This window comes from Carcharodon carcharias, chromosome 17 (genome assembly GCF_017639515.1).
Source record: "Carcharodon carcharias isolate sCarCar2 chromosome 17, sCarCar2.pri, whole genome shotgun sequence".
NCBI classification, from domain to species: Eukaryota; Metazoa; Chordata; class Chondrichthyes; order Lamniformes; family Lamnidae; genus Carcharodon; species Carcharodon carcharias.
The window spans coordinates 53,384,157-53,410,829 of NC_054483.1; the positions used below are offsets into that span (position 1 = coordinate 53,384,157).

Sequence of the window (26,673 nt, forward strand, 5' to 3'; positions counted from 1 at the left end):
GTCGGGGGTGGGGGAGGGAGGTGTTGAGTAAAAAGTAAAACTGAGTTTATAGCATAAGTCTTTATGAACAATAATGGTAAGTTAATAGTGCTTACTTTGTCTAATTCTTTTTGATATATGATAAAGCTTGTTTTTATTAAAAAGCTTGAAATCTTGTAGCATAGTTCTGGTGGTTAATTGCTGGGTGTTCAGATTTCTCCTTTAAATATTAACGGTCCCTGACAGGACCGTAACACTAGTAAAGTGTAGACCTGTCAGGTGACCAATTCCCTCACAATAATCAGGAATGGTCAACCCCCATTCCAGTTGGGAGATAATCAATTTAAGAATGATATATCTCTATCTCTGTATCCAATGTGTTTTGATATAATCTTTGTGGTTTACAGCAGTTAAATACACTCACAGAGAAAACACAACTGCATGTGGAAATAAGTTGAGAGAGATAAGGTGGTTTAAGGGATTGCTTACTATTCTCCTCACCTATAGGCCTTAAAATCCAGCTAATGTTGACGGAATACAGCACTGGAATTTTCAATGAACTAAGCTTGTGTCTCCTTAAAATAGCTTCTGCCTGGCCCTACTGTAGAAAGCTATCCACACTTAACGCTAATAGAGCTAAACTGAGAATCTCAATGAGTGCTCTAAGGTTAAAATGTAATACAATAGACTGCATTGGTTCAGTAGTGGCGTGGTTCTGGGGTTTGGTTAAGACACAGTATTGAGTCAGGGGAAAGTTTTACTCCACATTCAGCTGCACTCTGCCTGCCCTGGGAAAAGTGGGATATTGAATCCCCAAAATAAGAGTATGTCCCAGAGCTGAGGTCAGGTTACTTACAAACTTCACCACCTAAACAAATTTCCTTTTAAGCACAAGAAAAAAAAAGTTTTCAAACATCCCCGGATAAAGATATCATTGACATTCAGTGAGATGTGGTCAGACTAACCTCTTGCTGCTGGAAGATGTCCGTGTATTTGCCTAAACCGAGTTTGCTGAAGAGTTCGGGCAATTCAGAGCCTTTGAAGGAGTTATTCAGGCTGCAGCCATTGCTGCCCATCAGAGAGGAAATGCAGTCCATGTAATTACTGCTGGTTAAATAGTGCTCAGCTGCAGAGACAAAAAGATTAAATGTTACATCCGAAACCCGTTGCGGGAAGAATCTTAAACACGATGAATGCAAAATTGATCTGCGTCAGTCTCGTCAAAATGGGCTGATAGCAAATCTGAAGTCCTCTTTAGGAACATTGCAATTGCTAAGCCATTAAAGATCAAGGCCCATCTAGTTTTCCTTGTAACATGCTGTCCATCACATGATACAATGATGTGCATGAATCAAAGCAAACAATATTTAATGATTTGTTTTTACTCTTTCATGGAATGTAGGAATTACTGGTAAGGCCAGCATTTGTTGTCCATCCCTAATTGCCCTTGAACTGAGAGGCTTGCTAGGCCATTTCAGAAGGCAGTTAAGAGTCAACCACATTGCTGCGGGTGGAGTCACATGTAGGCCAGACCAGGTGAGGATGGCAGATTTCTTTCCCTGTAAAGGACATTAGCAAACCAGATGGATTTTTACGACGATCAATGATTGCCACTCTACCTTTCAATTCCAATTTTTTTTTTATATATAAAGTGAATTCAAATTCCACCAGCTGCCGTGGTGGGATTTGAACCTGTGTCTCCAAAACATTAGCTTAGGCCTGTGGAATGCTAGTCCAGTGACAATACTACCAAGCCAACATCTCCCCAAATTAGTCTACAACAGCCTCAGACAGAATACAAGGAAAACCACCAGCGGTCGGGAGCTTAAAGGTCTAAAGTCACCTATTCCTCCCAACCAAGCTACAATCACCTGAGTTGCTATCAGCCCATTGTGTATGGCTGGCACAGACCATAGCCTGGGCTCAAATCAAAGTTACACTAATTCAACAACATTTTTATATTCTCTGGAGAGGGAACGGAGTTAAAAAATAGAAACTATAATCTCAATCTACAGTAAAGATGTTTCCCTTAACTTAGCACGAGGTGAGAACAAGTTAGCTAGTCTCGCTCAGAGACAGTTTAACAACTGGTGTCGACAGTCTCTTCCTAATACAAAACACCTCCTCACGAGGCTGCATTAATGCACACAGGCTTTATTTTTTGTTTGACACAATGGCTACTGAAAGTACAGATTTTCAGACAGGTGGTAATAGAAATATTTTGTGACTTGTGTTCTCTCACAAAAGCTAGCAGTGGGGAACTAAAGTCAGGGCAAGGGAAACATAATGTAAACAGTGGGACAAACAAGGAACAACTTTCACAGGGCCCTCACTTCCAAATTCACTGGAGCAAAAACAATTCAGAAGTGACTTTCCTTTCTGCACAAACGCCAAATAATTACATTCGGCATTCTGAGATCACACTTGGCATGACATGGACTCAGTCAAGGGGAAGGTAGGCAGCTGGTTTTGTTCATTATCGTACAGCAACAACACTCAAACATGAAGGATAAGATTTAAAGGAAGGACCCGATAGATTACTCAGTTGGAGTTGATGAAAGGACAGGTCATAGGGAGCGACACCTGCTGAAAACACACTTAGCAACTGCTTTACTGTTGTAAATACGAGTATTAGGAAATGATATACTCCAGTACGGCCAAACATTCACCCAGAGGATAATAGGGGCCTGGAACTCACTGCCTCAAAGGGGGGGGGGGATAAGGTAGAAACTCCCATGACACTTAAAAAGTACTCGAAGAGCCATGACCTGCAGGGTTATTCACCAAACACAGGAAATGTGGGATTTGGCTAGCAGCTCTTCATCAACTGGCAGGGACACGATGGGCCAAATAGCCTCCTCATGTGTTGTAAATTTTCTCATGGTTGGGAAGCCATCTTGTGGGGCTACTTGAGGAAAGCTTTACCCTATATCAAGATCGGGATACATCTGACCCCAAGGCACAAAAACATTTTGTTCCCCAGTACCATCAGTCCTCACAGCTAGACCAGCACAGAGAGTGACTTTCACCCCCATATGGAAGTTTTATATACACAGTACAGTGATTGAATGAGGGAAGTACCCCATCAATAGAGGGTACAATAAACTTTAATGACATTAACAGATACAACTAAAGATGTTCTGATAAAATACGCCATTTGCTTCCTTTTAACTTTTCAAGACTTGCTCCCAGGGGTCAGTTCAGCCAAGATCAGGAAATGAAAATTCCACTGCATTTTAAAGATGTAAACATTTCAACATGTTTTATACTGGGATAGGAGCTGGAATTTTATTTTTAAGTTCGCTTGAGGCCCCACACTCAGGCAGACCACATGCCAGAACATTTTTTTCTCTAAGAACTGTTTGACTATTCAGGTTACAGAGCTATTAAAATATATTTTTCACACAAAGGATAGTGGAAATCTAAAACTCTGTCCCCCAGAAAGGCTGTGGCTGTTGGGTCATTTAAAATTTTCAAGACTGAGATCTGGAGATTTTTTTTCCAGCAAGTGATCAAGGGAATGGGAAAAAAGGCAAGAAAATTCAGTTGTGATACAAATCACCCACAATCCAAGAGGGGCTGAATGGCCTACTCCTGCTTATAGTATAGGCTGGTTGTGGGGCCATAGTTGAAGGAGTGGTTTCTTCTTTTAGGGGGCTGGAGGTTAGGTGCAAGAGGAAGAAAGTTAAACTGTAAGGCAAGGATGGAGGCTATTCTAAAAAATGGAGCTGCTATACTGCATTGATTCCATCTTTGTTTTTATCAAAGCCATCTGATCCCTGCAGTTTTAACTCAATCTCCATTAGCAGCTGCAGAATTAATAACAGCTTGGAGAATTAAAGAAGTAAACAAAACGTTGACTATAAATACAGCGTGGAGCAAATACATTTATTGCTGTCTCCTCAGTATTACAGCACATTCTAAAGTGGAAATCCCTCTGTCACAATACCTGAAATGCTTACATGGGTTATTTTTCTGCTTAGAGCTGTTGATGGAAGTTGAGAATTCGCTATGTGAACCATTCCGGTCCCTCCAGTTATCAGAATCACTGCTTCCCCCGATACACTCCCGGCTGTTTGACCGTGATAGCGACACGGGTGATGATGACTGCAAGGCAAGATCATGATTAAATGGCACTCGTGCTTCTCTTAATAATGTGTAAAGACTTTGATGAACTCCTTTAAACGCTACTTAAACTGTGCTAAACTCTGGCAGTCAATAACCTGAATGAATCACTCCCTGCCCTTCAGACAGTGTCCATCATCCATCGCACTGAGTTTTCGCTTCCCAAAGAACAAGTTGTAGCTCTTACAAGTTGTGTCCCAGTCTCCAGTTAAACAAACTAGCTATATTGATCCCCTTCCTGACAAAACAGAAGCAGCTCGTCATCAAGCCATTTTCATTCAACCTCTAAGACCAAAAACCACTGATCAAGAGAAACCATTTCCACAATTACATTCCTTAGTGGTTATCATGGGCTGGATGAAGGGCAGTTCGACATTCTACCTCCAACAGCGACATTTAAGGGGAAGTTAGATGAGGCAGGAATAAAGTGGTAGCCAAATGCTGCCTGCCCGAACGAAAGAAGGACCCCCTCCCCTGAATGCAGCCAAGACCCCCTCCCCAGAACAAAGCAAGCAGCCCCTCCCCACTCCCCATGGGCCTGGGGGTCCTTGTGAAGCCGGGATGATGGCCAACATGGAATAATTTCAATTTTAAATGCTTCTCTACAGGCTGGGAAAATAGCTGCTTTAAAAATACCAGGCAATAACGCATCCAGTTCAAATTGGACGGGGGACAATGCACTCGAAAACCAGCCACCCTAGGCAGAAAAGGGATAGAAGGAGATGCTGATGGGGTTATTTTTTTTAAAAATTTATTCATGGGATGTGGGCATCCCTGGCTAGGCCGGCATTATCACTCATTCCTAATTGCCCTTGAGTAGGTGAAGACAAGTGGGAGCTGGATGCTTGTGCGGAGCACAAACACAGGCACAGATCAGTTGGGCCAAATAGCCTTATTTCTGTGCTGTAAAATCTATGTAATTCTCTACACTTAGCTGCTGCATTCAGCAATCCAGGCTTGGAGCCTCTCGCTGTCAGCTTATAATCATCAGAAAACCCAGCCCAGGTTGGCAGCAGTTTGTTGCAATCCCAGGCAGGCTATTGAAGGCTTCCAACAGCATGGGATTTGCTCATTTCCTGCAACTGACACAGCAACGCAGCCAATCACAGCTCACAACTGGTTCACTGCTGGCAGGGTTGAAAGGTCAAAGAGCCACCTGAGATTATCTGAGTGATAAATTGCAGCCATTGCTATAAGGCTGCTCAGAGGGGCTTTTTAGGAAGGACAAGAAGAGAACAAAATTGGGAGAGAGGAAAGAGATGGAGAACTGCAGCGAATGGGACAAAAGAGAAGTTGAGGGTGATAATTTTGGAGGTAAAGGTGCTGAAGGAGGGTGGGGAAGTAAGCCAGGGAGACAGAGAGAAACATGCAGAAACAGAGATAAGAGAGAGATGGACTTGGAAGAAAGATATTGCAGATGAAAGGGAAGCAAGGTATGGAGAGAGAGAATTGGTGAAGAGGAAGGGACAGGTAGGTAGGTATAAGAAACATGAAACAAGATGGTGAGAAATAGGAATGGAGCTACGACTTTATCGAGCCACAAAAAAGGAACTGACTGAACAGCAAAAGAAATGAATAAAGAGATGGTTTTATGTGCGGGCGTGATTAGGCACAAGAGAAAGAAACCAGTATCCAGGATTATGTTGGTAGGGTCAGAGGTTATAGGGCAGAGTGAGAGGATAAACATGACTGAGAGAGACTCTCTCTTACCAAATTCCATTTAAAGCACCAACTACAGTGGTATAATAATCTATGAACTGTTTAAAGTCCTTGAATGGAACTTAACCTCTCAAACAGCTGGAGTCAAGAATGGTATTAATCTTTAAGGATGGTGAGGAGGTTTAGAGCAAAGTTTAGCTTTTGCCACTTTATACTTAAGCCAATGAACAGTTTTATATATTTTTGTAAAATAAAAACTACTCTTTAATGTTTCTTCTCAGGCACAGCCTTATCAATACAGTCAAGAGTTCAGTTTAGAGGTGAACCAAATATTACTGAATCAGCTTTTCAGTGCACCGTCTTAGTGTACAGTGTTTCAGAGCTGAACATGCTTGATTTGCTGAAAGACAGTCACAGTTCCAGACCAGAAACTTAAAAAGGAATCTGCTAACAGCTATACACGGAGAGTAATTGGTAACATGTGGCTGGGTCTCTGCCTGAAACAGGGTATTCATCATTCTTTCCTGGATTTTGCCATTGTTTATCCAGCAAGGAGCTTTCTGCATGGGTTTCAAAGCTGTGGGATTCAGCACTTCTCCATTCGAGCATCCAGCCAGGCCTTACAGCCAAGCGAAATATGAAATCTGATATAGATAAATCACCACTTTCAAAATAAAGTCATCATTAGTTTTGGATGGTTGTCAAATATTTTTGTGCCTGACATCTTGGTTAAATCTGAGTAAAAAGGAATTACATATCATTGGTATTGAAAATATGATGTGACAAGGAATTTTCAGCCACATTGCTGGCTGCACATTTCCCCCCCAAGCTAAAACAACAGTCAGTGGCAGCGTAAATGGACTCCACTTGGAGGACCAACTGTAAAAAAAGACAAAAACTGCAGAGCAATGTGAATTTTTCATTACCTCGTAAGTAGTTGACATCGTTGGTTTGTAGGACACATGATTGGTACGTCTCAGCTCCTTGATCGTTTCCGCAGGCATTGATTTGGAGAACCCAAGGCCGCTCCATGTATTTGTTGGGGTCCTCACTTCAGTCACCACTGGCTTCTTCAGCATGGCTTTGGCAAGGAGAGGGTTAAAACAGTGTCACTTGGAAGGAGATGTTTCAATCCATTGTTATATATTTTTGTTCTTGCCAATGCATCTACTTTGAGGACCCAAGGGGTCGCTCTGAAACATGAGTTCTAAAAGGATAGGCATGCTGCTGCTGGGTCAAAATTCTGGAACTAGTAGCATTGTGGGAGCACATTCACCACAAAGCCTGCAGTGGTTCTGGAAGAAGTCAGCCCACCACTATCACCACCTCAAGAGCAACCAGGGATGGGCAATAAATCCAGCCTCACCAACGACATCCCGAGAATGAATTTTTATAAGAAATTACTATGTTAAATATTTTCTGTATAAATATTGCTTTTGACAGCCTATTTTAAAACGGAATTGCTCAAGAACATTAAATAAAAGCGTTTTCCCAAATCATGAACTTATGACTCATTAACCAGATGCAGATGAGGAGAATCATATTTCTGAACTGGTTCGTTTTGTTCCGTCTCCTCCATTTGCATGGTGTCAGCTTCCCAGTACCATTTAAAATCTCTGACTGCTGGGGAAACTGTGCCCAAAATGTCACTGTAGATCTTGGCCAACTTTCAAATAATGCTGCAGGTGTGTTGCGTTTCAACCCCCCCTCACTTCCATTTAACAGAATTGAACTGTAATTTCTCAAACACTTTGGCATGATGTGCCAAGTGAAGGAACATCAACCGTTCTTTCTGCCTCTCTCCTGATTTATATCCTAAAGCTTCTGAGTGGAGATCCACTAAAAGCATTTACGTAAGTACTACTTAGGATTCATTTACTATTAATACCCTTGGCATATGGTTCAGGAACTCAGGAATGTGCATGGCCATTTACCATCAAGCTTTACCGGGTGTTGGTCATCACTACAGACCAGTGTAAAAAAGTAATGGTCTTAACTGCCAATTAGAATTCAGTACAGTTCGCCCAGAAACAAGAGCTTTAAATGTGCTGTCAACCTTTTAAACACATACTTAACAAAGCCAATTCAGTTTGGATGGTCAGTATGTTCGAGGCAAACTCATTAGTCTTTACAGGAACTCGTAGCAACCAACAAACACTCGTTTGGAAGATTTGCTATCTTGAACTGTTGACAAATAGCAAAAGGTCAGAGGTCACTGTCACACCACATACCTTTGGTTGCCAACAGCTTCTTCTGTTCATAGTCAAAAGCCTGAAAGTGAAAAGGAGACACAATGACTTAACAGCACTCACTAAAATGTCACTCTGACAGGACCATTTCTCCAGGAGCAAATACTTCAAATATGGTCCATGGTTTTCCTGAACACAAAAACTGTGAGGAGCTGGATAACATGACAGATTTGAGATGGAAGTTTTGAAGGTACCAAAATGTTCATTCAAAACCAAACAAACAAGGTTAAACAATACAAACTGAAAATCTCGTGTAGTATTTCCACCCAATGCAAACTTGATAACTAGTCTGAGCACCTCTGCTTTGCTTCAACAAAATTATTTTTTAGCTATCAGGTACAAACATTGTTGGGTGTTTCTACAGTTTTTCCAGAGTGATGGAAACTGTAGGGAGCAACTTTACATTACCAAGGAATATTACGATTCTAGCACAGGCATATTTTCTACAAACATCAATTCATTCAAACAAATTTTAGAAACTTTATCTTAAAAATTAAATCCCAGTCCACATCTTCAATGTGAGTGGGCATAAAATGACACCCAAATAATGCTACACACCCACAGGCTGACCTCAAGCAACATGATTGTGTTTTGAAAACAGGTAGAAAAAGAAAGGACTTGCATTTATATAGCACCTTTAATATCCTCAAGACATCTCAAAGCACTGTTATAATGTAGAAGGCATGGTAGATAATTTGTACGTGTCAAAGTCCCACAAACAGTCATGTGATAAGGAGCAGATAATCTGTTTTTCCGAAGCTGGTTGAGGGACAAATATTGGCCAGGACACCAGGAGTAAATCCCCTGCTCCGTATCAAAATAGTACCATGGGATCTTTACATCCATTCAAAAGGACAGTCAAGGCATGGGTTTACTACATCAGCCAAAAGATGGCAGTGCAGCACTCCCTCAGCAGTGCATCGGATTATCAGCCTGGCTTTTGTGCCCAAGTTTCTGGACTGGAATTTGAACCCTGTCCTGTCTCAACCTGGCTACTCTATAAAATTATTTTTATTTTAAAAATAGACAAGGCTTTACCCACACTAGTCACGACTCATTCAAGATGAATTCCTAACCTTCAGACAAACAGCAGAGACTCGCTATCTCTAAAAAGGCACTAAAGCACCCTACCAACACCACCTCCACCAACCCCAGAACTGCAAAGGAGCCTCTTTATATTTCCAAAGAAGAATTCTAGCCAACGGAGATGGTATGTCTACAAAGGAATAAAGGGACCCAGATTATTCTATTAAACACCTCAAGACTCCAGACCTGGGAAAATGCATCCTTTGTCCAATACCCAGAGGAAAAATTGGGAGGTATGTCACCTGACCTCCCCCAAGCTGCTGGAACCTGTAATATTGCTGTTTGGAACTGAACTCAGGCAGGGCACCATTTTATCATCTAACAGGTAGCAGCAGAAAGAGCTCTATCTAGGGAAGTGCCTGGCCCTCATCTACACAGTGAACTACTGGAACATTGGAACTCCTGTATCTGTGCCTTCAAGACTAATTCATCTCCACGTGCCTGCTTCAATCGCGGAAGTCCTCACTCCTGGAAAGACGGATCACCCTGCAACAGTTTCAGCCTGCTAACCTCTGAAGGAATGTGCCACTGGACTTTAGATTCTGCATGCTGGACTCACATGAAACCATAATTCTTATCTTTATCATGGTCTTTGCCCTGAATCCCTTAAACCTCTTTTATTGTATGAATGCAAAAGAGGCAGATGTTGCAAAACCCTTTCCCCCATTTTGTGTTTGTGTGTAAAATAAGCTACCCCTCTTAGTTCACCTTATCTCGAGTTACTGTAGGGTTATTAATAGAAAATTAGGGAAAATTTTCCCCCATTGGGGGGGAGGGGAGAGTGCAGGAGCAGCTGCGAGCAGGCGCAACTCCGATCGCGGGGGGGCGCCGCCATTTTACGTGGGCGGGCCAATTAAGGCCCGCCCAGTGTGACGTCCGCCAGGAAGCGCTATGTGCTCCCTGTGTGGGCGGGGAGGAGGGGATTCCCTCAGCTGGGAGTGCGCTCTTTCACATGACACTATCACATGAGTTGGGACATGTCCATCACTTTAACTCAAACCTTTAATAAATAGTTGAAAGCCCTCATGAAACCTCATCTCGCCTGTGGATGGGGTTTCATGTTTTTTCTGAAGCCCGCCAGGGCTCCCGGCCTGCCCGCGATCCCCAAGGTTGGATGGGCAGGTCCCTTAATTATGTCAATGGATTTTTAAATGACCTCAGTAGGTCATTGACAGGTCAGTGTGCACACAGCTGATTTGGCTGCACCCCCGCTGACCTGAAAATGATGCAGGGTGATATCGGGAGTTCCGCTCAACGTCATCCCGTGTCATTTTACGCGTTGGCGAGCAGGCCCCGCTCCCCCGCCCTAAGCTAACGGCCAAACTGAAGGGTTGGGGAAAATACACCACCACTTATAAAGGGGGAAATCAGAAATCAAAAACACCTTTCTGTTTACGGACGGGTAGGGAGAGGAGAAATCGGGGCGGTTCAAGTTAAACTGCTCCAGTCCGTAACAACACACCATCTTCTGACTGAGAGCCAAGTGTGCTATCCACTGGGCCACTGCTGATACCTTCTACTTTTTGTTTTTACTTAGTTCTTACCACTACAGATAGGCTTCCCTTTGCAGATGGACTGGGCAGTGAACTCCAATATAACAGTATGTGAACTGGTCCAAACTCAGTGTAGGGAAAAGAACGGGAGATGATGGTGCAGTGGTAATGTTACCAGACTTGTAATCCAGAGGCCCAGGTTAATGGGTTCAAATCCCATTGAATTTAAATTCAATTAATAAATCTGGAATATAAAACTAGCCTCAGTAATGGCGGCCATTTCAACTATCAATTGTTGTAAAAACCCATCTGGTTCACTAATGCCCTTTCAGGTAAGGATGGCAGATTTCCTTCCTGGTCTGGCCTACATGTGACTCCAGACCCACAGCAATGTGGTTGACTCTTAGCTGCCCCTCTGAAATGGTCTAGCAAGCCACTCAGTTCCGGGGCAATTAGGGATGGGCAACAAATGCTGGCCTTGCCACCGACCATCCCATGAAAGAACAAAAAAAACAAATAAAAATTGAACATAGCAAGAACAATTCGATTAGTGCAAAGATATCAACCAATCTTGATAGTTTTGGGAGCTGATGGAACAAATGGAGTAAAAAATGTAAAACTGCAGGAGTAATGTCAGTGGCTTTCAGCTCTTGGTTAATCCCAATATTATGATAAAGGCCCAAGTAATCCTAGAAATATTTTCCTTCAGAAATGTCTCCCCTTCTCTTCCGAACATGGGAGAATCAGGTTAGTAGGGCTTCTTCCCCAAGCGGCCTCTCAATGCGTTTACACTTATATAGTGGGTATGCACAATCCATTCAACCACATGGGCAATGCGGTCAAGCCCATCTGTGCTCTCACCCATGTGCCCTTTTCCCAGCAGACATCAACCAGTCAATCAGACCTGTTGGCTGATTTCAATCATACTTGGGACCAAAGCCAATTGCAAGACCCTAACTACGGCCTGGGCCGAAGCCAACTAACTGAACATAGGATAGGGAATGAACTCTGAACTTGCCTGATCTGTTATGGCCTAGTGCCACATGGGAGTGCAATTAACCATTGAGCCACTGGGGCTTGCTATCATTTTGAAAACTCAGCATTCATCATACCTGGTTACTAGGTTCAAAACATGCTAACCAGGAAACAATGACAGATAATTCAGCTGACACCCAACGCAGTTCTCTCAAATCTCTAGTAAACCAGTTTTGTTTTTTCACAAAGATGCACACAGGCCACATTGATTGAAATTGAGTACATGCCTATCTTTTTGATTTCTCAAGACGCATACCATCAGTGCTGCTACCTGGATATTTGCATACGCTGACTGTGGTGCAAGTCGCAGTCGCTCCGAATTCTGTTGGGCGGCAGCAGCTCGTTCTGCTGCCCGCTCACTGCCAGGGGCCCTCTTGTCAGTGGTGCTGCCCTCAGTGGCACTGGAGTCAGAATCTGAGAGCAGTCTGTCTGAAGTACTGTAAGGCAAAATCATCCATCAGAATTGGCTTCCTGTAAGAAGGTCATTTTCTATGTTTACATTCACCTCGGCAAACAAAATCGAATTACGGAGTAGCTACATCACAGAAACAGGCCATTCAGCCCAACTGGTCTATGCTGGCATTTATGCTCCATGTGAATCTCCTCCCACCCCTCTTCATCTTACCCTATCAATCTATCCTTCTATTCCTTTCTCTCTCATGTATCTAGCTTCCCCTTAAATGCATCTATACTATTCACCTCAACTACTACGTGTGATACTAATACTCCATACTCTAACCATGCTTGAGTGAAAAGACTTATTCTGAATTCCCTACTGGATTTAGTAGCTTTGATTTCTGCACCCCTACACCCCACCACCCCCGAGCTCCCCACCATCCACTTACTACCTCCCTACACCCCATCATCCCCTCACCACCCCCCTACACCCCACCATCCCCTCACCAACCCCCTACATCCTATCATTCCTACACCACCCTAACCTCCTCACCATCCATTTACCACCCTCGACCTTCCCACTATCCCCTCACCACACCCTAACCTCCCCACTATCCCCTCACCACACCCTAACCTCCCCACCATCCCCTCACCACCCCCCAACCTCCCCACCATCCCCTCACCACCCCCCGACTTCCCCACCATCCCCTCACCACCCCCCGACCTCCCCACCCCCCGACCTCCCCACCATCCCCTCACCACACCCTAACCTCCCCACTATCCCCTCCCCACCCCCCGACCTCCCCACCATCCCCTCCCCACCCCCCGACCTCCCCACCATCCCCTAACCACCCCTCGACCTCCCCACCCCTCGACCTCCCCACCCCCCGACCTCCCCACCCCCCGACCTCCCCACCCCCCGACCTCCCCACCCCCCGACCTCCCCACTATCCCCTCACCACCCCCCGACCTCCCCACCATCCCCTCACCACCCCCCCGACCTCCCCACCATCCCCTCACCAACCCCCGACCTCCCCACCATCCCCTCACCACCCCCCGACCTCCCCACCCCCCGACCTCCCCACCATTCCCCTAACCACCCCCCGACCTCCCCACCATCCCCTCACCACCCCCCGACCTCCCCACCATCCCCTCACCACCCCCCGACCTCCCCACCATCCCCTCACCAACCCCCTACACCCCACCATCCCCTCACCACCCCCCTACACCCCACCATCCCCTCACCACCCCCCAACCTCTCCACCATCCCCTCACCTCACAGGAGCAGTTAACAATAAAATAAAGATGGTGAAGATTTTTCCTCAGTCCATCCACACTAAGTTAATGTATTTCCAATTTCAGATCTGGCTTAGACTTTGCTTGGGGAAAGAGGTGCTATGGCCACTCTCTTGAGGTAAGCAGCCCACAATATAGGAAGGATGTGATTGCACTGGAGGGGGTGCAGAGGAGATTCACCAGGATGTTGCCTGGGATGAAACATGTAAGTTATGAAGAGAGGTTGGATAGACTTGGGTTGTTTTCGTTGGAGCAGAGAAAAGAGGGACGACCTGATTGAAGAGTACAAGATTATGAGGGTCATGGACAGGGTGGATAGGGAGCAGCTGTTCCCCTTAGTTGAAGGGTCAGTCACAAGGGGGCATAAGTTCAAGGTGAGGGGCAGGCAGTTTAGGAGGGGATGTGAGGAAAAACTTTTTTTTACCTAGAGTGTGGTGATGGTCTGGAATGCACTGCCTGGGAGGTTGGTGGAGGCGGGTTGCCTCACATCCTTTAAAAAGTACCTGGATGAGCACTTGGCACGTCATAACATTCAAGCCTATGGACCAAGTGCTGGTAAATGGGATTAGGTAGGTAGGTCAGGTGTTTCTCACGTGTCGGTGCAGACTCGATGGGCCGAAGGGCCTCTTCTGCACTGTGAGATTCTGAGTCTCCTGCTCAGGAGTGAACCCTGTACTGCACACTGTCTAATTATAGCACAGTGCAACCTATAAGGAAGATCCCTAGTGATCTGAAGGTGGATAGAGGACATGTCAGTGAGACAAGACCAGGTATAAATCATTCAGCAGCTATACAGTCAGCATGTACAGACTAACTGTTTTAATCAAACCTCAGTTTAGTCTAACTGAGTTCAAGGCAAGTAAGGACAGCGTGCCACGCTGACCCTTTTAGTGACCCTTTTAAGAAACAATCATTTTCTGGAATCCAGTGAATTATCTAAACCTAGGCAGTCATTGTCCTTAAAGTTTACCTGCTGGGAACTCACCAGCTGACCTCTTGGGCAGCTGATCCCAAGCCCTCTCCACATTCAGGGATTGACTGGGAGGATTGTCAATCTCCCCTTCCTGGGTGTGGATCCTGAGAGACTATGGCCTGCTCTTCCAAAAAGAGATTGGGTGACTGAGGCAATTTGAACCTCCATGGTATCTGGTGGTATCAGTTAGGCAGCGCCCCCTACCCCCAAATACCAGCATTGCAAAACGGCTGTGTATAGCTTTAAAATGCATTCTAATGCCCATCCTATGGCTCCTAATGTAACTCAACTTCAAAGTAACCATGTTCACAGAAAAAAAACCAAGTTCCTTTCCATGGGAAAATAATCAAAACCCCTGGAATGTGTCAGAAGATCTCTGGGCCCCACATGAAATTAAAACCAAGATCAGTCATGGAGAGAGGAGAATTTGGCTGTTAGCACTTTTCCCTCTAACATAATGGAATTTGTGTAAACACTTTCCCTGATGAATCATTTTTAAAAATAAAACATAAGGTCATTTCTCCATATGTACTTTTATTAAAATCTTCCACAAGTTTAAATGCCTCTATTAAATTTCTCCCCTCTGCCCTATGGAGAAATTCCCTATTCTCTCCATATCACCACCCTCCCTGGTAGAATTCTGGTAAATCTACTCTGCACCCTCTCTGGGGAATACATTGAAAATAATATATTCTTACGGACAGTAGAATGCCTTGCTCGCCACCATAATAGCCTGTGAAAGACAGTACTCAACAGGTGTCAAGTTACAGAGCGCGGGTGCAGTTTGCCCCACAGTCTACTAAAGTACTTACTGCCGATGAGTGTTCTTAGTGCCCTGCAGCAACTCCAAGGTCTGTCGTTTCGCCGCGGGCGTGGAGGGACTACTGAGCATCTGCTTTAGCTCACTGCTGTTGGCTGAGTGCGAAGGGCTTCTGGGCATGCCCACTTCCACAAAGGCATCATTGGAACCTGTGAAAACCAGCGGCAGAAGCTTGAAGCCAAAGCTCAAAATGGCGTCGCTTGTACCACAGCCAACACAATGCAATGTTAGGAGGAGAAAAACCCTTCTGGCAAATGCTGTGACGCTTGCGAGTACATGACATGGGAATTTCAAGAGTTATTGATATTGGTTTAAACAAAGAACACAATCGTTTTCTAGAGTGTAGTTATTCCCATCAAGTCAATTATTCTTGAACACAGGGATGGTGTGAGGATAAAAAGAGTTGGGCAGGCTGTAAGCGTAAGAGTCCAGATTTACTGACTTAGCACAACACACTCACTTCCTTGTCCTATAATGTCGTGCTTACATTCATATCATATGTGATACTGCAACGCATTTGCAATTGGGAATTAAAGAGTTCCATTTATAAATTATCTGTAGTCAGTTTTGGCCAAGTCCTGACACACAATATTGGCTATCCCAGGGCTGGTGCAAGGTGAGGTGAGAGTGAACGCTCTTAACATCAAGGCAGCATTTGACTGAGTGTGGCATCAAGGAGCCCTAGCAAAACTGGAGTCAATGGAAATCAGTGGGAAACTCTCCGCTGGTTGGACCCATACCTAGCACAAAGGAAGATGGTTGTGGTTGTTGGAGGTCAATCATCTCAGCTCCAAGATATCGCTGCAGGAGTTCCTCAGGGTAGTGTCCTAGGCCCAACCATCTTCAGCTGCTTCATCAATGACCTTACTTCCATCATAAGGTCAGAAGTGGGAATTTTCACTGATGATTGTACAATGTTCAGCACCATTTGTGACACCTCAGATACAGAAGCAGCTCATGCCCAAATGCAGCAAGACCTGGACAATAATGCAGAGAAAAACTAGAATGCTGCAAGACAGAAAAAAAATTAGAAGAAGCAGTCTGGCTTGAAGAAAAGTTCAAGAAGCAGATATATAGAGGAAAATCACCAGGGCCAAGCACCATAGAAAGGCTTGGAAGCTGAAGACAGATGTTTAAAATTCCTGAGTGCAGCAGAAGACTCCGTGCGATTTCTTGGAAGTCCAGCTTCAATTCCCAGAGTGCAGAGTCAGCAGACCTAGCGGGGATGACCTAAAACTTTTAAATTCCGGGATACAACAAGTCCTGAGAAACTTTAAAATCGTTCAGTGATCAGAAATTTCCATTTAAAAACTCCGTCAGAAGAATGAAACGTGGTGTCAGTGCGTGCTCTGAAAAGGTGGCGACAGGGGTGGGGAGGGAATTAATTAATTAATTGGGAAGAATTGCAAGTAAAGAATCAGCTTTAAAGGCCAGAATTCGACGCTTTCATGACCCTAAAGCATAGCGCTGAGATGAAGAGGTCTGCAGCTAGTCGATCCAATAATTTTAGTACGTCAACTTGAGCAGATGATTCGTTAATTCCATGTCTAGCAATAATATCATCCATAACGGGCCTACAGAATAAATCAGTGTGTTAACTTGTTCAGCTTCTGTCTTCTTATCCAGAGCTGAAACAATCACGTATCTAAGGAATCTTTTTCTCTAAAGTCCCCAATTATGTGATTGTTCTGGGCCTTGGATAAATCCAAATTGACTTGGAAGAGTGGATTACCTATCCATGGTTAAAAAAATTTGAAGTGTGGGTTCAGATTTAGGAAGTTGCTGAAATTCAAGATGGCGCCACCATTCATTTGAAGAAGGGCTCACCTGCGCCCTTTGTTTAAAATGTTTTCAAAGCTAAAAGCAAGCATCATTGCAGTGGGAGCCTGCCAATTCTCTAACCATGGATCAGAAATCCACTCTTCAAGGTCAATTTGGACTTATCCACGGCCCAGATTAATCACATTACTGGGGACCTTGGAGAAAAAGATTCCTTAGCTGCATGATTGCTTCAGGTCTGGATAGAAAGACAGAAGCTCAACAGGTTATTTTTAAAAATTCATTCACAGGATGTGGGCTTCACTGGCTGGGCCAGCATTTATTGCCCATTCCTAATTGCCTTTGAGAAGGTGGGTGTGAGCTGTCTCCTTGAACCACTGCAGTCCATGTGGTGTAGGTACATCCACAGTGCTGTTAGGAAGGGAGTTCCAGGATTTTGACCCAGCGACAGTGAAGGAACGGTGATATATTTCCAAGTCAGGATGGTGAGTGACTTGGAGGGGAACTTCCAGGTGGTGGTGTTCCCATCTATCTGCTGCCCTTGTCCTTCTAGATGATAGTGGTCATGCGTTTGGAAGGTGCTGCCTAAGGAGCCTTGGTGAGTTTCTGCAGTGTATCTTATAGATGGTACATACTGCTGGGAAGGGAGTGAATGTTTGTTGATGTGGTGCCAATCAATCAGGCTGTTTTGTCCTGGATGGTGTCAAGCTTCTTGAGTGTTGTGGGAGCTGCACTCATCCAGGCGAGTGGAAACTATGCCATCACACTCCTGCTTTGTAGATGGTGAACAGGCTTTGGGGAGTTAGGAGGTGGGTTACTCGTTGAACTATTCCTAGCCTCTGACCTGCTCGGAGTATTTATGTCAGAGTCACAGTATTTATTTCGCCAGTCCAGTTCACTTCCTGATCAATGGTAACCACCAGGATGCTGAGAGCGGGGGATTTAGCAAAGGGAATGCCATTGCATGTCAAGGGGCGATGGTTAGATTCTCTCTTGTTGGAAACGGTCACTGCCCGCCACTTGTGTGGCACGAATTTCCTTGTGACTTGTCAGCCCAAGCCTGGATATTGTCCAGGTCTTGCTGCATTTGGACATAGACTACTTCATTTTCTGAGGAGTTGTGAATGGTGCCAAACATTGTGCAATCATCACACTGCTTTACTCAGTAGGCCCAATAGTGGACAACATTATTGCTAGACAAAGAACTAATGAATCATCTGCTAAATTTGAAGTGCTAAAATCATTCAAAGTTAATTTTAACCTATGATGTAACAAAATCCTCAAAAGGGCTAAATTTAATAAGCAAGTCCAGCAGCCAAGAGGACCTGTCGACTCATTTACTAATGATCTGTACAGGAGGACTGATGGTTGCAAATACGGAAACCTAAAATCTGAACTTATCAGGGATAGAATAGTTGTATGGGTAGTGGACATACACTCTCAGACATGCTGCAAATATAGGAAAATCTAACCCTTGAGAAAGCTATCCAGATTGTCAGGCAGTCTGAACTCCATGTGCAGCACAGGTCCATTTTAAGAGGAGAAAGTAAACCGTGGTACAAAGGAAATCCCTCAGCCCAGTTAGTTAAACAGCACAGAAACAGGGATATTCCAGACCAAGGGAAGCAATGCCCTAAACAATCAGTAGAGCAACCGTGCCAGTCTGTGGAGCAAAGCAACTTCCTGCAATTTCAGCCCAATGCTTTCAATATAACAAAATTGGACATTTTGGTAAACTATGCAAGGCCAAAACACCTAAACTCATGGAAGAGTCAGAAATGATTCAAGAGATTGAAATCGCACACCAAGAGAACACACAGCCATGCTTCTTGGGTGAGGTCAAAGATCCTGGATTTTCAAATTGGAATGTGGACATTTTAGTTAACAGCCATCTCACAAACTTTAAATTGGACACGGGAGCCAGTGTTATGGTCCTACTAGACAAGGAACCGTGGCTGAGAAACCTCTGGCTTCGAACAATACACACCACTCTATGGGTCGGGAGGAATCCGATTTCCAGTCACAGGCATGATCCTGGGACCACTAAGATATGGCAACAAATAAATCTTCGAGCTGATGTACGTCATCCGTAACCAGTCTTTTTCTCTCTAGAACAGAGATTCCTGTGTAGCCCTGAATCTCCTCAAAACAGCAGAAGATGTGAAAACAACCACTGTCATAAATTATACAGAACTACAAGTTCCTGAGACTCAAACAAGAAAGGGTATTGAGACGGGACTTCAGCTCTGACCTGTCTTCTCTCTGTGCAGAGCAGGTTTGTCCATTTTCATTACAGGTGCTAGAAAGCACTCATTGGTCAGACCAGCCAATCACTCAGATGGTTACCATGTTGCCTCCAGTGGAGGATAGACAAGAGAGCAAACAACAACCAGAAAAGCCTCAACCTTCAGCGACTGTTAATGAGGTCAACACTGTGACCACAGAGCAAACGCTGCAAATCCCAGCCAGCATGATAGTGCCACAGACAATGCTGGAACCAAGCAGCAGGCATCTATTGTAGACAGCACACCACACAGCCAAACACAAAGCTGAGCTTACCAAAAAAATACATCTTCATAACGGGAATAGCCAACTTCCATCACAGAGGACATCATGACAACCGCATGACAAAAGAGGAAAAAACACTATGGGGACAAGCACAGTGTTCGTTCACCTTAGAAAAAAAGATAAATCAACAATCATCGATCACCACAACTGCCAAATCGACAGAGGGCGGTTCAATACCAAGGAATGGAAAAAGAGGAAAAAAAGATGCCCGATGCCAGAGTAGCCTCCAAATCAACAAGGATTACCTGCAACATCAGGGCCTACAACTCCTCTGACAGTAGCATAAATGAGATATGGACAGGTTTAAGGCCTCCAGACTGTCTGGATCCATGAACTCAGACTTGAAGGGGGGAGATGGGGTAGTAATAACAATGTAATTACATGGGGTAAACTAGGCGAATAACTTGAAATACATTGGATAAAGACTTAGGGGAGGTGTGGTATAAAGGTCTGACACATTAAGGGTTAACATGGCACTGAGTACAGTATTGCCCAAACAGTGGTGTAAGAGAACCCATGACCTGCACCTAGGGGTTAGTCTAGTGTTGGACAATGCTGTGTGCACAAGCAAGCATGGAGACAGCTCCTAGCTTGAACCCTTTACTGTATATATGGACATAGTTCTTATAGTTAATAAATACATACAGTTAACCTACTTAAGATGATGAAAACTTCACTAAGACCCACTGAGCACCCTATAACACTGGTGCGACTAGGATTTGTGCACTCCGCTCATCATCTGGACTCTGGTTATCACCCAGGAGCTTGCCTTTCTGAATAGTTGAACTTGAAGTGTGGTTAAGTTGCTCATGCTCATAATAATAATGTCATAGCAATGTCATTTTAAAGTTTCAGAATTTAGGCTTCAGTTTTTTGCTATGGGTGCCACCCTCAAAGTTTTCTGTCTCAGGCAACCGCCTAGTTCTCCTGGCGGTTTGTGCTGGCCTTGAGTCACCCTCAAAAGTGTTTGGGTGCTGGGTCATGAAGCTCTTCCTGACGCCGTGCCTCCTTTGCATGCTTGAATTATTAGATAGTATATTGAAGCTACAGCTGCAGTGTTGGTCTGGGGTGGTTTCACTCTAATCCAATGCTGTCGTTATGGTGTCAGTGTAGCTTGAACCCAGTTAAGCCCAATCTGAAATTCCTGGAGAAGACTCTGTCCTTTCTCAGTTCTCCTCAGAATTAGTCAGATTGCCCATGCCAACTCTAGACCTGTAGTGCAAGTGGACCTACACCTTTGCTTCCAGCTGGTACATAAGAATACAAAGAACTGTGGGCAGACATCTCACTTTTAAGTGAAACAAAAATATTTTCAGTGTCTGTATTGCAGTTTGGCAGCAAAGTAAAACTCCTCCTATATCCCAGTTACAGAGCACAGGGGTGATATTGGACATGTATCTGACTGAATAAGTGTGACACTTCCCTTTTCTCCCATCAGCCATCTTACATCCTTTGAAACAAGGCTGCCAGCCAGTTTAGTCTTGATTACTAGCAAGTTACAGTAGTTTTTACAGTGTCCACAAGTGTAAATTTATTTAACGTACGCATTTTACTGATAAAAGAAACTCCGATCCCAGTGGCCCAGGGCCAGCATTAATAACACCAGTTTTTCCACTGGAAATTTACCTTCCCCTTGATTGGACTTGCTGGTCAACTGCTCTTGGGGGCTGATTGCATTCTCCTCAGAGTGGTTACTGCTCAACACTTTATCTGCTAGACAGGGAGTTGAAATTCTAGTATAAATGGTACTTGGAGGCTGTGAAAACAAAACATATTAAATCCCCTTTCAGTTATACATGTCATATAGGAAAATGCCACAGAAATGTTTGCAGGCATTTTGGTTTATGCATGTGTTCTGTATTACAGGCCATTCAGTGCAGACACACTGTAGCATTCCTACATTGCAAAAATGACAACACGTTTAAACTATTCCATTACCATAAAGCACTGCAGGACATCCTAAGGTCACGAGAAGTGCTATATTAATGCAAACTGTGTGTTACGTTAACGCAACTGTGTGCAGTTTTTGTCTCCTCATTTAAGGAAGGATGTAAATGTGTTGGAGGCAGTTCAGAGGAGGTTTACTAGATTGATACCTGGAATGAGCAGGTTGTCTTATGAGGGAATGTTAGACAGACTGGGCTTGTTTCCACTGGAGTTTAGAAGAATCAGTGGTGATTTGATTGAAATATACAAGATCCTGAATGGTCTTGATAAGGTGAACGTGGAAAGGATGTTTACTCTTGTGGGTGAGTCCAGAACTAGGGGGCACTATTTTAAAATTAGGGGTCGTCCTTTTAGGACAGAGATGAAGAGAATTTTTTTCTCTCAGAGAGTAGTGCGACTTTGGAACTCTCTGCCTCAGAAGGTGGTGGAGGTGGAGTCATTGAATATTTTTAAGGCAGAGGTAGATAGTTTCTTGTTAGGCAAGGGAATCAAAGGTTATTGGGGGTAGATGGGAATGTGGAATTCAAAACACAGATCAGCCATGATCTTATTGAATGGCAGAGCAGGCTCGAGGGACCGAATGGCCTACTTCTGCTCCTATTTCTTATGTTTTTTACATAAGCTCTATCTTTATCTTTCTAAATGGAAACTCCATTTTGACTGCAGTGCAAGGAAGCACATCTTCTCACTGGTGCCACTGATAATCTGCTGGTGGTGTTTCAATAACCCAACAGTCTCTTGCCTTGTCTTTCAGTTTGAAGCCAACTTGATTAATCTGAGTACAGGCCTAGTGGGTTCATGTGTCAGGAATCAAACATTAAAGTTCTAATTCTACAGAACATGCTGTTGATATTCCTAAATGATTGATTCCTCTACACTGGAGATCTTGGATAACCTTTTAAAATCTATCCCACATTGGTCTAGGTAATTTTAAGTTACATTTTATTGGTCCCTGAGAACAGTTAACAACAGACTATTCATTCTAATTAATAGCGCCGCTGCATCCAAAGTAAAAAGAGTGTTTTAAGAACATCCTCCTGAGCACTGCAACTTAAATAATGTTTTGTTCCAATAACTATTCGTACTAATATGGCTTCCTAGTGTGTCAGTGACCACATGACAGAGAGCTAAAGAAACCAACAGAAGTTCAAGGTTCAATTTCTAAATGATGCTGGATTCACTTTTGAGTCATTATGGGGACATTCCACTTCTCACCCTTTCCCAGGCTAGAAAAGGCAGGAGGGAGTCAGCAAACATTCCTGCTCCTGCCAGCTCAACTGAATTGCTTCAAATCTTGCCTCTAAATCAGAAGTTGTGGGTCAGGACTCGAGCAGAGGTCTAGGTTGAGGAACCTGTACAGTACTAATAGAGTGCTGCTCTGTCAGAGGTGCTGTCTTTCGACTGGGTCATTAAACCGAGGTCAGTCTGCCTATACAGGTGGACGTAAAGATCCACAGGACCTTTTGCAGGTGAGTGGGAAGTTCTCTTGAGTGTCCTGGCAAACATTCCTCACTTAACTAACAACGCCTAAAACAGATTAGCTGGTCACTTAACTCATTGCTGCTCACTGTATCTTGCTGTGTAGAAATCAGTTGCCCCATTATTAAGAACAGTAAATACTATAAAGTACATTGAAACATCCTGAGGATATGACAAGTGCTATATAAATGGAAACTCTTTGCTTTGTTTCTTCTCTTTTAAGTTCTCTTCATTTTTTTAAACCCCATTTCGTTGGCATTTTCTCTCTATTGCCATGAGTATTAGTAGTTCTGTGTCTCTCATTGTGGCTCAAAGTCCCTTTGTGTCATTGCCATTTTCTCTCTCTCCCTGTGCTCATGCTTCTCACTACATCACTGGCTAAATGGCTGCCACAGTGGTTGACATAACTAAATACATTCTGCATATTTCACAGAGATGTGTTATACAAAAAGTAGTTTTTCTGTTCCCGCCATGTGAAGACTCATGTAGCGAGTGTGTGGATCGAACACAAGCTTGATGAGCTAAATGGCCACCATCTGTGCTGTACTATTCTATGATTCTCTGACACATCTGAGAATAGGGTCATGTCTAGCTGTGTTGGTGGCCCACAAGGTTAAATAGCTGGGTTCCCTGACGGAGATTAGTCTATAGACAAGGTACCAGAGAGCTGTTGCCACCCCCTGAAACAAAGACCAATACGAGTTAAGCCTTCAGAAAAATTTACAGGCATCATGCAAGGGGTGTAGATTTTGAAATCTGCAATGTTCTTTCAGCACTGAGGGTTAGAACAAAAGTTTTTTTTAAATCCCTTTCCCTCCAACAGAACATATAACAGTCAGGGCAAGTGAGATTAATAATCACAGTAAAACATCAGTCCAAGCTAAAATATTACTCAGAGGATTGTTATCCTTCCAGGATTTACCGAGAGTCTCGCGGTGTTAGAGATTAATCTTCAGCACATTGCTGTGAACATCACCCAGGACAAAAATCAAAGGAGAATTTAAAAAAATAAAGCGATTGTTTTTTATTTTCATTCAACATTATTTTTTAAATTAGTAAAATAGTGGCAGTGAGGGAAAGGCTATTTGACTGACTGGCAGTCAGGAATCATCAAATTGAGTTATGAAGAGTCATTTCACTTTCCAATTCATACAGTAAGGCAGGAAAGATGGACATGTTGGGCAACCAATTGCAGCAGTGTAAAGGAGGGGCCAATGGAGGCAGAAGGTCCAGGGACAAAAGCTCCAGGAAAATGTCCAATCACATCTGGTGATCCAAGTTAAATATTCCTTTGGGGTTTGAGAGGGTTAAATTTCAATATCTTGTTGACAGAATTCCTAATGCGGTCAACATTCATGAGCTGCCCGGTCATTACTCTGACCATCCAGCCCAAACATCAATCCAAACAGTAACACTTTACCGTACCTTAACATGGCCATTGATGCAGGAAGTTGCGGTCTTATCACTCTCCGGGGATAAGGTGCTGATCTGAATATCCATGGGTGCTAGACCAGGAGGTGGCGATGGTGTGGTCTGCCCATACCCATGCAGGCCTGACAGCAAGATACTTGTCAAGGCTGCTTGTGTTGTTGGTGGAATCATGAGGGGAGATACTGTGGAGATCCCTGGGTGAATAAATTAAAAAACAAAAATCCATCACCATTTTGCTTATTCTCTTATAAAGAGAAGTCCCTTTTTGACATTTGTTTGCAAGATTACAAGGTGTCACATTATGTGAGGAATATCTAATCCTGCCTGTGCCTGGTGCTCCATCCAGCAGACCAAAGTGGCCAATTCAAACCAATCGCACAAACTTGGGTCTTCCTATAACTGCAGATTTCCTTCAATTCTCACACCATGCATTTGACAAAGAGCTCTAAGACATACATGGCCCAAGCACCTCTCTAGGGCACAGCTGACATTGATTTGCAGCCATACGGATCCATTTACACATGGGAGAGCTGTCAAATGATGCTCATATTTACAACTGAGTAGAGGAGAAATGGATGTGAGCTGCTTACCAAGGAGCCGTTCCCGTTTCAAATTTTGTCAGAAATCACACTATACAATTATTGCACTTCTGCCTCAGCTTTGGCAGTATATTTTGTCAGTTGATTCTTTTCTTACAGTTGTTTGGAAAAAAAAGCACCACAAGCCTTCCCCTAAGCCGAGCTCCGTCACCCAGCCCCTCCCCCAAACTGAAATCTGTCAGCGAGCCCCTCCCCTAAGCCGAGCTCCGTCACCCAGCCCCTCCCCCAAACTGAAATCTGTCAGCGAGCCCCTCCCCTAAGCCGAGCTCCGTCACCCAGCCCCTCCCCCAAACTGAAATCTGTCAGCGAGCCCCTCCCCTAAACCGAGCTCCGTCACCCAGCCCCTCCCCCAAACTGAAATCTGTCAGCGAGCCCCTCCCCTAAACCGAGCTCCGTCACCCAGCCCCTCCCCCAAACTGAAATCTGTCAGCGAGCCCCTCCCCTAAGCCGAGCTCCGTCACCCAGCCCCTCCCCCAAACTGAAATCTGTCAGCGAGCCCCTCCCCTAAGCCGAGCTCCGTCACCCAGCCCCTCCCCCAAATAGAGATCGGTCACTGAGCCCCTTCCTCAAACCCATCACCAGAACACCCTCCCCCAAAACCAGAGCCCTTGGCATTCGCAATAAGGTAGACAAATTAGCAGTGCAAATAGATGTAAACAGGTACAGTATGATTGCGATTACAGGGACATGGCTGCAGGGTGACCAAGGCTGGGAACTGAATATTCAAGGGTACTTGATATTTAGGACAGACAGGCAGAAAGGAAAAGGAGGTGGTGTGGTATTGTTAGTTAAGGATGAAATCCGTGTGATTGGGGGAGAGGACATTGGCTCAGAAAATCTAGACGTAGAATCAGTCTGGTTGGAGCTAAGAATCAACAAGAGGTGGAAAACATTAGTGGCAATTGGCCTCCAACCAGTAGGGATAAGGTAGGGGGCGGCATTAAACAGGGAATTCGAGATGCATGTAACAAGGGTGCTACAGTAATCATGGGTGACTTTAATCTACATATAGACTGTGCAAACCAAATTAACAATAACACTGTGGTGGACGAATTTCTGGAGTGTGTACGAGATTTTTTTAGGCCAGTATGTCAAGTAACTTACTAGGGAACAGGCTATCCAAAATGTGGCATTGTGCTTTGAGAAGGGGCTAATTAATAATCTTGTTGTGTGGGGTCCTTTAGGGAACAGCGAGCATAACATGATAGAATTCTTCATTAGGATGGAAAGTGAAGTAGTTCAATCTGAAACTAGGGTTCTAAATCTTAGCAAAGAAAACTATGAAGGTATGAGGCGTGAGTTGGCTAAGATAGACTGGGGAACGTCATTAGATGGCATGACGGTGAATAGGCAATGGCTAATATTTAAGGAGCAAATGCAGTTATACATTCCTTCTGGTGCAAAACCATAACAGGAAAAGTGGCCCAACCATGGCTAACAAAAGAAATTAAGGATAGTATTAGACCCAAAGAGGAGTCATATAAAGTCGCCAGAAAAAATAGGAAGCCTGAGGATTGGGAGCAGTTTAAAATTCAGCAAAGGAGGACCAAGAGATTGATTAAGGAGTGAAAATTAGAGTATGAGAGTAAACTTGCAAGGAACATAAAAGCAGACTGTAAAAGCTTCTATAAGTATGTAAAAAGAAAAAGATTAGTGAAGACAAATGACAAATGTAGATCGCTTACAGTCTGAAACAGGAGAATTTAAAATAGAGAATAAAGAAATAGCGGAGCAGTTAAATAACTTCCCAGAAATGCGA

The 26,673-nt window shown here is 44.1% G+C and overlaps 1 protein-coding gene across 3 annotated transcripts in view; it reads right to left on the bottom strand.

The window, feature by feature from the left end:
* Window positions 1-26,673, bottom strand: part of LOC121289895 (protein bicaudal C homolog 1-like) — a 314,358-nt gene that overhangs the window by 14,805 nt on the left and 272,880 nt on the right. For 2 of the 3 annotated variants that reach the window (XM_041209845.1, XM_041209846.1), the window contains exons 11-18: window positions 24,310-24,509; window positions 21,085-21,214; window positions 15,104-15,260; window positions 11,883-12,063; window positions 7,995-8,034; window positions 6,690-6,844; window positions 3,942-4,086; window positions 945-1,105 (exon numbers count right to left, since the gene is read on the bottom strand). In XM_041209845.1, the coding sequence (XP_041065779.1) occupies window positions 945-1,105; window positions 3,942-4,086; window positions 6,690-6,844; window positions 7,995-8,034; window positions 11,883-12,063; window positions 15,104-15,260; window positions 21,085-21,214; window positions 24,310-24,509 (1,169 nt within the window). The remainder of the gene's footprint in view (window positions 1-944; window positions 1,106-3,941; window positions 4,087-6,689; window positions 6,845-7,994; window positions 8,035-11,882; window positions 12,064-15,103; window positions 15,261-21,084; window positions 21,215-24,309; window positions 24,510-26,673) is intronic. The other variant, XM_041209847.1, reaches the window with a different exon arrangement.